Source organism: Camelus bactrianus, chromosome 15 (genome assembly GCF_048773025.1).
Source record: "Camelus bactrianus isolate YW-2024 breed Bactrian camel chromosome 15, ASM4877302v1, whole genome shotgun sequence".
Taxonomy (NCBI): domain Eukaryota; kingdom Metazoa; phylum Chordata; class Mammalia; order Artiodactyla; family Camelidae; genus Camelus; species Camelus bactrianus.
This window is the reverse complement of record NC_133553.1, coordinates 39,202,489-39,219,665: the sequence shown is the minus strand read 5'-3', so window position 1 is coordinate 39,219,665 and position 17,177 is coordinate 39,202,489. Positions and strand designations below refer to the sequence as shown.

The 17,177-nt window shown below is 41.3% G+C and overlaps 2 protein-coding genes across 7 annotated transcripts in view; one reads left to right on the top strand and one right to left on the bottom strand.

Moving 5' to 3' along the window:
- Positions 1 to 5,963, bottom strand: part of CEBPZOS (CEBPZ opposite strand) — a 52,161-nt gene extending 46,198 nt beyond the window's left edge. Inside the window, exons 1-2 of one of the 2 annotated variants that reach the window (XM_074378731.1) lie at positions 5,734 to 5,963; positions 5,024 to 5,245 (exon numbers count right to left, since the gene is read on the bottom strand). In XM_074378731.1, the coding sequence (XP_074234832.1) occupies positions 5,200 to 5,245; positions 5,734 to 5,963 (276 nt within the window). In that variant the 3' untranslated portion in view covers positions 5,024 to 5,199. The remainder of the gene's footprint in view (positions 1 to 5,023; positions 5,246 to 5,733) is intronic. The other variant, XM_074378733.1, reaches the window with a different exon arrangement.
- Positions 5,948 to 17,177, top strand: part of EIF2AK2 (eukaryotic translation initiation factor 2 alpha kinase 2) — a 37,890-nt gene continuing 26,660 nt past the window's right edge. For 4 of the 5 annotated variants that reach the window (XM_045504823.2, XM_045504821.2, XM_045504822.2 and 1 more), the window contains exons 1-5: positions 5,948 to 6,087; positions 12,614 to 12,748; positions 13,118 to 13,238; positions 14,814 to 14,953; positions 16,745 to 16,868. In XM_045504823.2, coding sequence (XP_045360779.1) covers positions 12,630 to 12,748; positions 13,118 to 13,238; positions 14,814 to 14,953; positions 16,745 to 16,868 — 504 coding nt within the window. In that variant the 5' untranslated portion in view covers positions 5,948 to 6,087; positions 12,614 to 12,629. Of the gene's footprint in view, positions 6,088 to 8,717; positions 8,873 to 12,613; positions 12,749 to 13,117; positions 13,239 to 14,813; positions 14,954 to 16,744; positions 16,869 to 17,177 lie in introns of all 5 variants that reach the window. The other variant, XM_045504820.2, reaches the window with a different exon arrangement.

Sequence of the window (17,177 nt, the reverse complement as noted above, 5' to 3'; positions counted from 1 at the left end):
TAGAAGCAGATACAAGATAATATTTTCATGACCAGAGTAGGGTTTCTTAAACAAGAAATAAAAAAGCACAAAAAATTTATATTTTTGGCCATGTTAAAATTTAAAATGTAAAACAGCATCATTAAGAAAGTAAAACCAAAGTGAAACGGCATGTCAGAGACTTAGAAAAAATACTAACTAAATAAAAGACTAACATCTAGAATATAGAAAGAACAATTAAAATCACTAGGTGAAAGAAAGTACAACCCAATAGAAGATAAGTGTAAGGGATACAGACTGGCAATTTACCAAATAGGAAACCCAAATGGCAAATACAAAACATGTAATGAAGAAAATGTAGTAATTAGGAAAATATAGATTAAAAAAAAGTGAGAGACTTTCATATCTGGCCATGAAGGATTAACTATTATGGGAATTGTCCTCTCACCATATCAACCAGAAAACCAAAATAATACACGAAATGCTGTTGTCAGACACTGGACAACAGGCAACGCAACACTGGGATTCCCTAGAGGATGTAAACAACTGAGGTGAGCCCTAGAACTGTCCCAGCTTGCTACCTATAAGCAAGTTCCAGGCTGTAGGCAGGGAAAGGGAACTCAGAGTACAAAAGGCTTACTGAGTTGGAACTGGAGACTGGAGGTCAGCAGGCTGAGGATGCTAGGATTTTCAGAGCAGAGTACTCAAGAAAATGCAGGTGCACATAGAAGAAATAAAAGCAAGAATAAACAAATGGGACCTAATGAAACTTACAAGCTTCTGCACAGCAAAGGAAACCATAAGTAAAACAAAAAGACAACCTACGGAATGGGAGAAAATCTTTGCAAATGAAACCGACAAAGGCTTGATCTCCAGAATATGTAAGCAGCTCATACGACTCAATAAGAAAAAAATAAACAACCCAATCCAAAAATGGGCAGAAGACCTAAACAAGTAATTCTCCAAGGAAGACATATAAACGATCAAAAGGCACATGAAAAAATGCTCAATATCACTAATTATCAGAGAAATGCAAATCAAAACTACAATGAGGTATCACCTCACACCAGTCAGAATGGCCGTCATTCAAAAATCCACAAATGACAAATGCTGGAGAGGCTGTGGAGAAAGGGGAACCCTCCTACACTGCTGGTGGGAATGCAGTTTGGTACAGCCACTATGGAAAACAGTATGGAGATTCCTCAAAAGACTAGGAATAGACTTACCGTATGACCCAGGAATCCCACTCCTGGGCTTGTATCCAGAAGGAACCCTACTTCAGGATGACACCTGCACCCCAGTATTCATAGCAGCACTATTTACAATAGCCAAAACATGGGAACAGCCTAAATGTCCATCAACAGGTGACTGGATAAAGAAGAAGTGGTATATTTATACAATGGAATACTACTCAGCCATAAAAACTGACAACATAATGCCATTTGCAGCAACGTGGATGCTCCTGGAGAATGTCATTCTAAGTGAAGTAAGCCAGAAAGAGAAAGAAAAATACCATATGAGATCGCTCATATGTGGAATCTAAAAAACAAAAACAAAAAAACAAAGCATAAATACAAAACAGAAATAGAATACAAACTTGTGGATGCCTAGGGGGCGGAGGGTGGGAGGGGATAGACGGGATTTCAGAATTGCAGAGTAGCTGGACAGGATTGTACTGTGGAGCACAGAGAGGTGTGCACGGGATCTTGTGGTAGCTCACAGAGAAGGGAATGTGGCAATGGGTGTATGTATGTTCATGTATGGCTGAGGGATTGTGCTCTACACTGGAATTTGACACAACATTGTAAAATGATTATAAATCAATAAAAAATGTTAAAAAAAAAAAAAGAAAGAAAATGAAGGTGCACAGGGAGAGAACCTCAAAGATCTGCAGAGGGAATCCCTCAACTATTTAACTGAATGCAGATATGTGAATGCATGGAATAAAACTCTGCAGACAGTTTATATCTCCATCAAGAAAGGGAAAGGAACACTGAAAAGTAGTAAACCAAACAATCTTCCTGGACCTTATTCAGAGATTGGAATAGTTTGTGTTCCCACCCGCCAAGCTGGAGAGACCTTAATACCCAGGGCATTGGGTGGATTCCCTGGTATGGCCATATCTTAGCAGTGGGGCTAAATTATCCCTAGTGTAAATTACCCTACATCTCCTATCAAAAATTAAAAGCGAGCCTTGAAGGGATTGGAATGGACCCAAGTAATGTATTACTTAACTTACTTTGCAAGTGCATGATTAGGTTTAATTGTGGAAGACAACCCTTTTACGCCTACGGCTTCCTGGGCTCATGTATTCTGGCCATGGAAGAAACAACAACCTGGTTAGTACCTATATGGCACCTGAAGCACAGTACACCCAGCTTGCTAAGTGTTATCTCCCACCTGGGGCTGTAACTGAGTCTTCAGTACCTCATCCCACTATTCTATAAGGTCAGCTGTTTTGGGGTGATAAGGTTCGTGATAAAACTATTGAATATCATGGTAGCCAGTGTACTGGCTCACTTCTTTTTCTGTAAATTGGGTTCCTTAGTGAGGGACAGCATTCTGGTGAACAAGATGCTTGGAAAGGCCAACAATGATGGTGCTGGCAGAAGCACTAGAGGAAGAAAAAGCAAGTCCACACCTGGAATAAATGTGTACGCCCCAGAGCGCAAATCCCTGCCCATTCCATGGTGGAAGGGCTCCACATAACCAATCAGCCACCAAGTGGCAGGCTGGTCGCCCTCGGAATAGGCATTCTGCACTGCGGGCTCAGTGTTGGTTCTCTACTGTCGGAATACTGGGTGCTCAGCAGCCAGCTTAACCCTGACGAGAACTGTGTGTTGATGAACTCATACACGTCATCCATTCCTACTGCCACAGCTCTTCGTTTGTTTTGAACAAGCACTGAGTTGCTGGGGAAAAGACTGGCTGGCCTCTAAAGAAGTTTTGTATATTTGCTCTCAAAAGTCTCCACAGGAGTGGGTAGCTTTGATGAATCTTCACAAGAGAATTCAATATGCTCATACTCTGTGTCCATTCCAAGAGATAACTCACATTCCTTTCCCCAGACCTCCTTATCATCATCCCTCAGATCTTGTTCCTTCCAAACCTCTGAATAGTCACGTAAATTGCTAGCTACTGGTACTGTCCAAGCCACTAGCTTCCCCTCCTTCCAAGTGACAACTAAATGTACCACTCAAAGTTCCGACCACTGGGAGGAGTTCCTTTCTCCCACTATCCTTTAGGGCCACCTCCTTGAGGGATTGTTAGAATTCATCAATCCACTTTCAGTTAATGCCAGTGTATTGTGCTTCACCTGAATTTTTCTTTCTGTCACCTGGTCACAAGGAACTCCCCATGAGATCAGAGAGGTGGGTTGACAGAGCTGGTGTGAGCGCCACAGGGGTCTTAGATATCTGCTCATGTAACACACCTATGGGCTGTACTACAAATGCCAGGAACAGTTTACCTAAAAATCTCTGGTGATCAAATCTGTTCAACTAGTTCTTTGACCCTGCTGCCCTTTTTTGGGGGGAGGAGGGTAGTTCAGTGTTGCCACATAGCATTTGCTTCTCTGGGAGCCATAATCTCCATGGAAATCATGTAGTTTTTCAATGGCAACATCTCCCATCAACATTCCCCACCCGGAGTGGGCAGCTCTTATGGATCTTTTCAAGGATGCTAGTACATCCCGTGCCAATATATTTCTGAATGCCTGGTGAAGGATGGTCCTTTGAATCTTCTAGACAGCATGGTTAGAAAGTGGAGGAAAGGTTGCATATGACTAATCTACTCCAATATTCTAGACGCCTTAAGTATTTTTTTTTCCTTAAGTATTTTTGATTTCTTCATCTGTTTTACTTGGCACCACAATTTCATTTAATGTGGACCACCACTGAGCCCAGGTTATGGTAAACCAGCTAAACAAATTCTTAGAACCATTCCTAGCTGCTGGAGCCAGCACACTGAGTGCATAATCTAAACTGTGTCCCTTATTTCATGTCACCTTTAGAGTCATATTTATGCACTTTTCTTGCATTCCTGCTGATGAAAATGAAAAAAATCTTACAACTCATTTATTGTGTGAACTGTATCCTCTGGATCAGATCTTATCTGTATCCTCTTAGGGTATTCTAGCATCCGATTCTAGTTCTGAGAGTGAAGAGATGAGGTAGGCATGGGGCATTTGGAAAATCAGCACCTCTTTGCAAGGTCACTACTCCAGGCCCTTCAAGCTTGGCTATAGCAGCCTTATCCAACAACAGTAGAAGGACTGTGGAAACTCAGCAGAATTTGTGAGGGCAGTGGATTCATTCAAACCCACCCAAATTCCCAGAGCCTCATTCTTTCCCAGTCCATGGCCTCAGTGTTCATAGATGAGACCTGGTGAGCATGCAAATTAAAGTTGTATAGTAATTTTGCTACCTGCAGCACTGGATTTTGTATCTGATTTTTGCCATGTCAACCCCGAGGCTACATGAAGTCAGAGGTTCATCTGGGGCAGCCGTAAAAGCTTGTGTCCTGACCATGCTTGACCTTGTCATTTTCTTTAAGCTGTCTTGGGCAATTCAGGGCTTTCAAAGAGTCAGAAAATTTCTCATTGCTACTGCCACTGATGCTGAAAAAAACCACCTCACACCCACGAAGCTGGTAGATTCCTGCAAACAGCCACCACAGTTGGAGCTTTGTGACCTCAAAGGGCCACAGAAAGATGGCTCTGCCTCCTATCTGCCTTCCAAACCTTCTATCAGTGCTTCACTCTAGGGAACTTAAATCAAGGAAAACATATACAGTGTTTGGTCATGGATACCCTGCAGGTGGGGGGGGGGTGTAGAAGAGAAGTGGGAAAGGACACCTAGAGCCAATGGCCAATATGTAATGTATACCTTAAGTCCATCTTGGCACCTCCCTTCCTCACCCTAGCTAAGATGTTGAGGTCCAGACTCCTGGCTCTACCTCTAGTTACCCTGCTTACTAGCTGTTACTTAACTTCTCTGTGCCTCAGTTTTCTCATCTGCTAAATGGGCATAGTCATGGCACCTACCTTGTGGCATTGCTGTAAGTCCTCAGCACACCTCAGTCACTGTGTCAAGGCACCAGGATTACTCTGGTAGTGTGTCATACTCCACTAGGTGAGTAGGATTTCTTATAAATCCAGGACTACTGGCAAGGGCTTTACTCGTAAACTCCAGAAGATTCCACAGGGAGCAGGTGGCCCTCCTAACTGCTGGACTGGCTGGAACTTGGTACAGCGGCTGGCAAGTATCTGTTAATGAATGGATGGATGGGTGGAAACAGACTGAAGTGAAATTATGTCCCCAGGCCTCTTCAGCCTTAGACTGGTACAAGTGAGGGGGGAAGGGGTGCTTTGGTGGTTACGGGCAATCGAATCCTGGCTTTGCCCTAGGAGAGTTAATTTACTCAGTTTCTTCTACTGTAAAATGGAGCTGATGATATCCACCTCCCCAACCCCATCCTAAATGTTTGCGTTGCAGAGGAAATGCAAGCATTGACCGCAGGGCCTGGTTCCACGAGCGCCCGCCACGCCGCGGGCCTCAGAGACCTCCATGTAGTCCCCACCTGCCCCAGACAGTGGCCGGTAACAGCCCCAGAAGCCAGAGCTGCGCCGCACGGTCCCTGCCGCGCCCCGCCGCGCAGCAGCAGCCCGCGCGTGCCCAGCCCGCCCCCGCAGCGCTTCCCGCGCCGCCGCCGTGTGGAAGCGCGATTTCCCGCTAACCCGGAGCCTGTGCGGACCTGTGAGGGCGCGTGCGGGAGGGGCCCGGGCGGTCGGGCAGGAAGGCGGAGTCCGCCGGGAAAACGAAACCGAGAGCGAGCCGCCCGGGCTGGTCGGGCTTCGCCGACAGCAGCGCGGCTGGTGAGCGGCGAGGGGCCTCCAGCCGGCAGCCAGCGCGGCGCGCCCCAGCCTCCTCCGCAGCCCGGGACTGGACGCAGGAAAGAGGTCCCTGACGTCTGCGCAGCCGCATCCCGAGCGCTGTCCGAGGCCCGCAGCCGAGGTGCGGGGCCTTTCCCGGATCTAGAGAAAGGATCCTGCAGCGCGGTGAGAACTAAAAGCCATTTTCTTCCCGCGAAGAATTTTTAACGGAGCAGGTAATGACTGGACCAGGCCCAAGTTGGGAGAGGAGTGGGGCGGGTAGTAATGGAAAACGGAAAATGGCTTGACAGATGGGAAATAACGGAGGCCTGAATTGCCCAAAAAATTGGCTAAATAATCCCCCGCCAATTTAAATTCTATTTCCTAGACAGTTGGCAAGGGTTTTCCAATTGCTCATCTCTAAATCCCCGCCCAACTCTATCCCCCACCCCCACCTCTTCCCAACACCGCAGCAGCACAAGGGATCCTGTAAGTCAGAACAGGACACTCCTCTATCTAGATCTCCCCACCTCATCAGAACCCTTCATGCAAGGCCCGTGCTCCTTGCATTTTGACCACACAGGCCTCTTTGCTGTTCTTGGGGCACAGCCGAGCACTGTTGTTGCCTGTGGGCCTTTGCACTGCCTGTTTCTTCTTGGAAAGCTCTTTTCCTGGGTACTTGCATGGGCCAATCCCTGCTTTACCCTGCACTTCGTCTGATGTCACTTTGTCAGAGTAGCCTTCCCTGAATAACCTGCATGTAAAAGAAACCTCACCCTTCCCTCACTGTCCCCTGTTTTAGTTTTCGACATAATACTTATCTTGTGACATTTTTCATGGGTTTGTTCGTATTCCTCCACTAGTTAAGTTAACAAGAGTAGGGTTTTGTTCCCTAGTGTAACCTAGTATATAATAGGTATTCATTAAATCTTTGTTTAATGAGTGGTAATTCATAAATTCTCTTGAATCCATTTCGGAATAATAAGACTTTCTATTGTCTGCCATTTCTTTACTACTAAAACGCCTTGCTGGATGGAAGCTAAAAGATACACTCTCTGCTGGCATTTAGGAACTTAGAAGCTTGGGCAGATTACGTTCTTGTTGTGTTTGCTTGTTTGAACCTGAGGACCCATAACACTGGATCTGTAGTTTATTCATTTAATTCGTCAGATGCTAGTTGAATCATGTTGTATGCCAAGCATTGTGCAGGCCCTGGAGGGGGCTAGGCTCACAGGGGCTCACAGTCTGCCCTAAGGAAATCAAGGCACAGCCAAAGTCACTTCTGGGCATGAGTAGGCTGGCTACATAATGTTTGTTAGTGATTATGATGGAGATTTCTTGTAGGAAAATGGTAACATAGTACTAAAATAAAATTTATTAAAAACAGTTGAAAAGAAAGCTGCTATTTCTTTTTTCCATACTTGAAAGTGCTTTTTCAAACATGCCAGCTTAGCACCTTGTAAGTTGACACATATATTTCACTTAAATTCAAACTGGCTTGTCATTCTGAAGATCAGCAGTTACTTGGTTTTAAAAGTGCTGAAGATTTAGGGCATTTGATAGAACTTCAGGTTAAATAATCGCTAAGGACTCTTCTGTAACTGCTTTTCTGAGATCTATTACCTCCTCCAATTGGATGTATGGTCTCATGGTTGTGACTAAACTAAATGACACTTTGGTTCCTGAAAACAATCGTACAGCTGCAGATCTTTATCTGAAACCCTTGGGCCAGGTACGTCCTGGGACTCAGAGATTTTTGGATTTTAGAAAGGCCAGACAGCATAAATCCTGTGGATTAAGTAATGCTCTCAGTGGGGTTTGGGGCCAGCACTCCATTATAAAATGTGTTTCTGCAATAAAATGTGTAAGTAGACAACAGAGTATGATTAAGACTCTACATAGCTCCTGTCAGTTCAGGTCTAGATGGGGGGCTACACACCGACCAAAAACAGAACAAAAGAAAACAAAGTAAACCTCAGTTTTCAGTGCTTTTTGGATTTTGGAATTGTAGACCAGAAGTACCATTCACTGAGGGCCAGTGGTGTGAGAGACCCTGCTGGATGCTTTTTGTCCAATTTATTTCTTACAGCAACCTGTGAATCAGGTGTTTTCATTCCTATTTTTGGATCACAAATCAAAGTTTCAGAGAGGTGCTTAGCTCACTGTATGGCCCTGAAGCCTAGCTCCCTTCGTACACTAAGTGGTGATGTGAAGGCGGCACCTTTCTCAGGTCTGAGCCCTTCTAGCCCCCTGCTTCCAGGCACCAGCATCGCTCACCCAAACCACTGCGGCAGCCTCCACTTGGTCTCCCAACTTCTACTCATGCTCCACTTGTCTTTTCTACACCCGCCGCCCGTACTCTGTTCTTTACATCCCATTGGAGCAATTATTACAAACATAAGACCAATCATATCACCCCTCTGCTGAGAACCCTCCAATAGCTTCCCATTGCAAGTAGAATAACACCCACAGTCCTGACCGTGGCCTTCAAGGTCTGTGTGCTATGGCACCTGCCCACCTCTCTGACTCATTTCCCACTGTTTGCCCTCATTTACTGTGCAGCAGCCTTCTTGGCCTTTTTGTTATCCCCCCAGAAGCCATGCTGGGACCTACCTCAGGGTTTCCTCTGCCTCAGATGTTCTTCCCCCATATCTCATTACAGGCTGGATTTAAATATTGCTTAAGAGTCATTTCCTGCCCACTGTATCTAAAATCACCTCCCTCATGTCTCTGCCCCCACCTGCTAACGCCCCTTCTATCTCATACCCCCATTTCATTTCATCGTAGCATTTCCAGCCATCTGGTCATCATATTATGCCCTCCTGTTATTGGTTTCTGGACTTGGTCATTTTCTTTTTTTCTTCAGTGAAATGGGGGTATGGACTTGATTTGTCTTGTTCACATCTGAACACCGAGTGGCAGAGCAGTGTCTGACACTTGCTAAGCATTTATTGCCTAAATGAAGAAAGGATGCATGGGAAACAGATGACAAAAAAGGAGAGGCGAGGAGGATTAAGTGGAGTAAGTGGAGAACTCAATTTTAATAAATCATTCTCTCATTTCCCTGTATACCATTTAAGTGAGTGTCAGTGATACAAAGATGAGTAAGACATAGAGCTGGCTCCCCAAAGAGCTCACTGACCAGTTTAAAAAGCAGTTGGGACTATGATGGGAGTTGGGCCAGGTGGGTTGCAGGCCCATAGAGGGGTACTAGCTGCTCCCTCAGCATCAAAGAAGGATATATCGATCTTCACACATGAGTGAGAATTTCTGGGTAGACAGAGGGTGAGGATGTGGAGAAACTGGAACCCTTGTGCATTGCTGGTAGAAATACAGAGTGGTGCAGCCACTGTGGAAAATAATTTGGCAATTCCCCAAAAAGTTAAACATAGAGTTACCATGTGACTCAGCAATCACCATTATTCGCAATAGCCAAAATGGTGAAATAACCCAAGTGTTCATCAACAGATGAACGGATAAACAAAAGACGGTATATCCATACAGAAGAATATTATTCAGCCTTAAAAAGGGAAGGAAATTCTGACACGTGCTACAACATGGAGGAACACATTGAAGGCACTGGGCAAAGTGAAATAACCAGACACAAAAGGACAAATATTGTATGATTCCACTTATATGAGGTACCTAGAATAGGCAGATTCAAGAAATAGAAAGTAGAATGGTGGTAACCAGGGGCTGAGGGGGGAAGGGAAATGGGAAGTTATTGTTTAAAGGATACAGATTTTCTGTTTGGGGAGATGAAAAGAATTTTGGAGATGGATGGTGATGATGACCTAACAACATTTTGTGAAAATGCTATTGCCTATAAATTGTACAGTTAAAAAAAGGGTAAATTTTATGTTACATGCAAATGTATACTGCCTTGAATTGCACACTTAAAAATGGTAAAAAGGATCAATTTCATGCTATGTATATTTTACAACAATGAAAAAAAATTTTTTTAAATCATGATGAGTGGGGAGGATATAGCTCAAGTGGTGGAGTGCATGCTTAGCAAGCACTAGGTCCTGGGTTCAATCCCCAGTACCTCCACTGAAAAATAAATACGTATATACGTATATACATACGTGCATACATAAATAAAGATAGCTAACATTTCCATCACTCCCCAAGAGGTAGGGAGATTTTTCATAGTATACATTTTGCACTTTTTGAATTTTAAACCACATGAATGTTACATAATGATTAGAAACAATTTTTACTAGTTGAATTATTTGATGTTTAGACTGCTTATAGAAAGCTATATATGCACAGCTTTGATTAACTAAAAATTAATTTAAAAGATTCACCTGTTACATAAGAAATAAAAGAACAAATTGTGCAATAAATAAATAAATAAACCTAATCACTTCCTCCCTGCACTAAATAAATAAATAAACAATTAAAAAAATTTTTTTTAAATTAAAAAAAGATAAACAACAAGTTTATATTGTATAGCACAGGAAACCATATTCAATATATTGCAGTAACTTACGGTTAAAGAATACAAAAACAAATATATGTATGTTCCTGTATGACTGAAGTATTGTGCTGTATACCAGAAATTGACACAACATTGCAAACTGACTATACTTCAATTAAAAACAAATCATGATGGCTGCAACATAGAGAAGGAATTGCAGTGGCTGTGAGGAGCTGGTTCTGAGGTTCTTGCAGCAGTCCAGGAGTGAGATGGTGATGGCTTGAACCAGGGTGGTGGCTACAGACATTGTTGAGAAGTGGAAGGATTTGGGGGGAATGGGACTTAGGTATAGATCAGAAGGTAGGGAAAGGACATGTCAAGGATGCTTCCCAGACTCATGGCTTTCAGACATGGTGGACAGTGGAGTCATTTTCTGAGAAAGAAAACTCCAAACCAGCTTGAGGGAAGATTATAAATGCAATTTTGGATCTTTTGAGTTTGAAAGTCATTCAAAATGTCCAAGTGGAGAGATTCAATAGAGAGATCTGAAACTCAGAGAGAGATTCATAAATGATATATGAACTTTAGCGTTAATGACAAATAGATGATTGTTGAAATCATGGCCATGAGTGAAATCACCTTGAAGAGAAAGTATAGAATGAAGAGAATAGAGTCTTTGGACCAAGCTTTGGGGAAATCCAGCATTTAAAGGCTGTGAAGATTAAAGAGTGTTAGAAAGAAAGTGTGGCCATGAAAGAAGGAAAATCAAAAGAGCTTTCTAATAAGAAATGAGAGGTCAACAAGGTCGGCTTTCTGTCTCTATGGATTTACCTATTCTGGATGTTTCACATAAATGGAATCATACAGTATGTGATCTTTTATGTTTGACTTCTTTCATTTAGCGTATTTTGGACATTTAGCTATATTGTAGCATGTTTCAATACTTGCTTCTTTTATGGCTGAATAAGATTCCATGTGTGCATATATAATGTTTTGTTTATCCTTCATCAGTTGGTAAGTATTTGATTTGTTTCCACTTTTGGGCTGCTGTGAATAGGGCTGCTGTGAACACTCCTGTATAAGTATTTGAAAACCTATTTTTCAGTTCTTTGGGTATACACCTAGGAGTGAAATTGCTGGATCATATGGTAATTCTAAATTTAACTTTTTGAAGAACCACTAAATTCTTTTCCATAGAGGCTGCTCTGCATCGCTTTACATTTCCGTCAGCACTGTATGAGGTTTCCAATCTCTGTATCCTCACTAGCACATTTACTTTCTGTATTATTACTGTTACCAGCCTAGTGGGTGTGAAGTGTTATCTAGTTGTGGTTTTGATTTGCATTTCTCTAATGACTAATGATATTGAACATCTTTTTCATGTGGTTGTTGGCCATTTGTATGTCTTCTTTGGAGAAATGCCTGTTCAAGTCCTTTGCCTACTCTTTCACTGGGTTGACTCTTTGTTGTTGAGTTGTGAAAGTTCTTTATATACTCTGGATACTAGACCTTTATCAGATATGTGATTTATAAATATCGATTTCTGTAGATTATCTTTTCATTTTCTTCATAGGGTCCTTTGATATACAAACATTTTTAGTTTTGATGAGTTCCAATTTATCAGTTTTCTTTTGTTGCTTATGCTTTTACTGTCATACTTAAGATTTCATTGCCAAATCTAAGGTTGTGAAGATTCACCCTTAGGTTTTCTTTTAAATTTTTATAGCTTTGGCTCTTATATTTTAGATTCTATATTCTTTAGATTTTGTTTATAATTTAAATCATTGCTACTATCTTGGTCCAGTGGGAACCATAAACTGGGGCCATAATTTGCCTGCCAGGTAAATTGTCCTAAAACTGACTTCTGCAAATTTCAAAGGGGGCACTTGGGGGATTTCATAGGAGAATCCATACAGCTAAATCCTTCATGATTTCATAAACGCCACTTCACATATATGTATCCTCAACCTCTTTCTTCTGAGCATAAAGAATTCTAGTTCTACTCCTCCAGGCTTTTTAACCTTCTCAGGCAGGTGGACAGACTTGCATTTGACACTCAGGGGAAGCAGAAAGCAAAGTTAAAGAGACAGACCGCCTGCATTTTTTGGCTAGGTGAGTTTTGAAAGTAGAAAATTTTGGAGAAGTTACATTGATTGTGCCGTCCATGAGAGAGGAAGAAAGATTTTGTAAGAAAGTTTTCTCTGGGTTTATGGGGGGCTGAGATGGTTCATATAAAGTAGGGTCATCATACCCTGTTTAGTCTCTTAAACTGAATTGGGAAAATTCGGTTAAATATGTTCTGAGCGTATCACCTCTTTCAAACATCCTTTTTATTATAGTTTACTGGAGGAAGAAATGGCCAGTGGACGTTCACCATGTTTCTACATAGAAGAACTTAATAAATACCAACAAAGGAACAATGCAGTACTTAGGTATTGTGAACTGTCTAGGACAGGACCTCCACATAACTCAAGGTAAATTGCTATTTAAAAAAAAAAAAAAGGTATATCCCTAGAAAATATAAACTGGGAGAATGGCAACTCTGGCACAATTCTGAAGTCAATTATTTAGCTTGAGAACAGAGTTGCTAGAGAGTACTCTGAGAGTCCTCTTGACGTAAAGTGGTGACTTCAGAGGACTCCAGAGGAAAAAGAGGGCATAAGCCTTTCCATGCTTCAAGGTGATATGTTACTTTGCTGCTTGGGGATGACTGCTTAAATTCTAAATGGAACATAGGCTAAACTTTTCAAAGGGAGTCATAGGAGGCAGTGGTGATTGTAACACTTGTTGTTCGATCATGCATGAGTTTTATAGTATTTTGTGAATATTTTCTTTGTAATCAGGTTTACATATCAAGTTATAATAGATGAAAAGGAATTTCCAAAAGCTGAAGGTAGATCAAAGAAGGAAGCCAAAAATGCTGCAGCCAGATTAGCTTTTGAAATAATTAACAAAGAACACAAGGTGAGTAATTGCCTTTTTGTTTTTCCTGGTGAAAGGGAACTCAAATATATTTTGTATTTTTCTCTCTGAGAAAATGCTCACATACAGAACTGAAGCCATTTACAAGTTGTCTTGCTTTCGGACGTTTAGTTCAGTGTTTTTTGCTGGCTCCTGAATGAGAGGTACATGCGGAAAAGAGTGGGCAAAAGTGGGCAATAGCTTTAGAGTGTCAATAGCAGTGATGTACCCTAAGGAAACAGTGAGAAATGAACTAACAGGTTCTGGCAGGAGCCCCTCCACCTAACTGAGGGGATGCAGTGGAAAAGGACAGAGATGGAAGTGACTGTGGGGAGAATGATGTATATGGAGGGCAGATATGACTATATCCCTGAAGATGAGAGTAACTAGTACAGAAAAAGCTATCTGAAGAGATTTCGGTAGAAATATTTCTGAAATAAAGAAAGACCTGGCTGCAGATTTTTAAAACCCAGCAACTCAACAGATACAGAAGAATACAGAACCACCAAGAGCAATCTTGACCCTTGTGAAAGTACCGAGCTCCAGGGATGAAGAAAGAATTTTACAGATATCTGGACAGAAGAAATGATATAAAAATGTAAAAATGAAAAAACTATCATGCTGTCCACAGCAACATTAAAAACCAGAGTGAGAGTGAGCAGCAGCTGTAAAATGAGACAAGAAGTCATTTTACATGTGGAATAAAAGAGGATCATTCTCAGATTTTGAAAAGTTTGGAAAACTTTGGTATTCAAGATACTTTCCTAAAAAAATTAAAATTAAAAAATAATTTTAAAAAATCAAAAAATTTTTGAAAGATACTTTCCTAAAAAATCTTACTTGAAGATGTCACCCTCCTGATCAAAATTGAGAGAAAATAAATCAGGCAGAAATCACAAACTCATAAATTGTGAACGAGCCAGAAAAGCAAGTCAAGAAGTTAGAAAAAGAACAACAGACTACCTCCTCCTCCCCCAAAGCAGAAATAAGACAATGGTAACAATAAGGAGAGAGATTGATGTGAAAAAAAAACAACAACAAAGAAATAATAAAGAAAATCAGCAAAAGCAAAAGTTAGTTCTTTAACAAGGTTAATAAAGAAAAACTTTGGACAAGATTTTGTCAAATTAAGAATTTTAAAGGGGGCAGATAACAGTGGGGGGAATATGCTATTATGGTCATGTTTCCCATTAAGTTGTGATCCAGAATAAAGCTTTACTTCAGTATTTGATACCTTGTTCTTTGAGATTTACAAGGGGTACAGCAAACTAGAAAGTGTTACAGAATTCCATCTGGATAAACAAGAACATTGACTCTTTTCTTTTTCCTTATGAAACTGTAAGAGGAAAAAAGGTGATTTCTTTTCTATTGGTAAAATTTATCTTTGTGAGTTTTTTTCTGGCAGAGAAAGGTTTATACTTACACTTCTATTAAGATACTATAGTCAGAAAATCTATAAAATCTAAGTTGTCTTTCAAATTATTCATTTAGTAATTTCATTAGACAAAAAAATAGAGAGTTAAATCCTGGTTGTCATCTGTAATAAACAAAATGTCATTTTCATTTTTTTCTTTGTAGACAATTAATCCTTCATCAACAAATCGTTCAGAAGGACCACCCATCGAGAATTACATAGGCCGTGTTAATACAATTGCCCAGAAGAATAACCTATCTGTAAATTATGAAGAATGTGAGTCGAGGGAAGATGGGCCCGAAAGGTGAGATGTCGTGCTTTTCCTTCTGCTTCATTCTATCTAAGCAACGGAGCAGGCTTATTTTGATGTCTCATTTTCTAGAAAATATTTGTCCTTTTTGGTACATTCTACAAGGAAGGTTTTATCAGACTTATAAGCAATTGGACATCTTTGTCATTAAAACATTAAAATGCTTAATTGCTGAAGACTTGGGGCCCACATCCCATAACTGATCAAATCCAGGGAACCCTTTATTTCTGAGGTATATCTGGGTGGTTAAGTCCTCAGGAAACCTAAGAGAGGGTGGGATGCCCCTGCTCCAGGGCTGTGAAGGTCGTCCCATCCCTGAGGTCCCAGCAGCAGTGGCTGTGTGCAAACATATCTACCAGACGTGTGGAATAACAGTCTTTCCACTCTTGTCAGAGTAGAGAGCTGTTTGACCAGGTGTTTGCCCTTCAGATTTGATTAACCCTCTAGACAAATACCATGTACTAGAAGGAATGGGTTTCGCCCTGGGCTGTGAAGAGACCAGGATGTGAGGAATGCGATGAGGGGGACAGGTGAGACCATCAGTCAGAGACACTGAGGACACCACTGGTGAGCTAAGACTTTGGAAGTGAGGATGATGAATGGATTGGAACTGGGAAAAGCAGAAAGTAAATAAGCATGAGGGAGATTGTTTCTCAGCTGCAACCAACCAGTTAAATGAGGGAGAAGGGGGAAAAAAGTCTAAATAGCAAATAGTTCAAACAACCACTTTAGGATATGGGCCTCTGAATTGACTCAGCTATTGACATTTTACTTTTCACCCTGACGGCTTTTAGGCCAGAACCAGAAAGAGAAAAATGTGATAGGATTCATTGGAGCGAAGTAGTTAAAAGTGAATTCTGTGAGTCAATCTCAATAAATTAAGAGGTTATTTTATTTTCCCATAGCTCACCTGTCTGGCTCCTTTGAATTAAGGGCATTAACATTTGATTGTTAAAAGAGAGAAGTCTACTTAGGGCATGCCTGAGAAGAATGGGAGCTCTAGAAATAATCCAGTCACTCAGAACAGCTCCCTAATTTTCCTTTCAGAGCCTAGCGGGGAAGACTCACCCTGGAGTCTACCGCTATAGCAAATAATACTGCAGTAATTCTGTAGCACCACGTGGTAACACCATGATATATATTGCCATATCCGTTGCCACCTTTAATATAGTTCTTATATAATTGTTCTAGGTTCCTTGCCTAACCGCAAATATCCTTACAGCTCTCATGAGAAGGGGGTCAACTTCAACATGGAGCTTTTGTGGGGATTTTCTTAGGTTTTTGTGCACACGAGCAGGAGGCAGAAAATGCTAATGTTAGAGCTGAAGTTGGAGATGCTTTGCCCATCCCCTGCGAAACACGAAACACCGTAACATTGTTTCTCCTGCATAAGCTCCACTTCCTCTACTGACTTTTTCTTCCCAGTTGAACATCTCTGAAAAATTCACTGGATCTCTCTTTTACTTCTCTACCTCCATATCTTTTGACTTTTGGGGAATTTAAAAAAATCACCACTTGGTACCTTAATGCCATATCTTTTAGTGATGCAACAAAGAGTTAGAAGTTACCTGGAAAATGTAAGCTGAGACGTCAGCCAATCCTGGTTATTCTGGCAAACTGGTTGGCCATCTCATTGGAGATTTAAATTAAAGAAGATATGAGCTATGAATCTACCTATTAAATTAGTGTTATGTTTAGCCTTTGTCACTGTGTGGTTTTTTCCAACTCATAAGTTAGAGTTAGTTTTTTGGTATTTGGGTTTATACTCTTTATGATTTCTCCTAGATTTCATTATAAATGCAAAATTGGACAAAACGAATATGGTATTGGTGTAGGTTCCACTAAACAGGATGCAAAACAATTGGCTGCTAAACTGGCTTATGATCAGATACAATCAGAAGGCCTAATGGTACGTACTGCCTTTGGATTTAATTTTTATATTTTAAAATTCTCTCTGAAGTTGATTTGTGGTTAGACACTGTTTGAATGATGCCAAGACAGCCAATCACAGAGCAAAAAGATTCCTCCATTCTGTGTCCCACCAATGAGCTATGAACCACGGGGCCATGAGGCCCCAGAGGGATCACAGTTCTGTTGACAACTCAAGGTTGTTTTTTAGTTAGTTTGTTTATTTTTGGTTTTCTGGGGGGAGAGGTAATTAGGTTTATTTATTTTTATTTTTTAACAGGGGTACAAGAGATTGAACCCAGGACCTCGT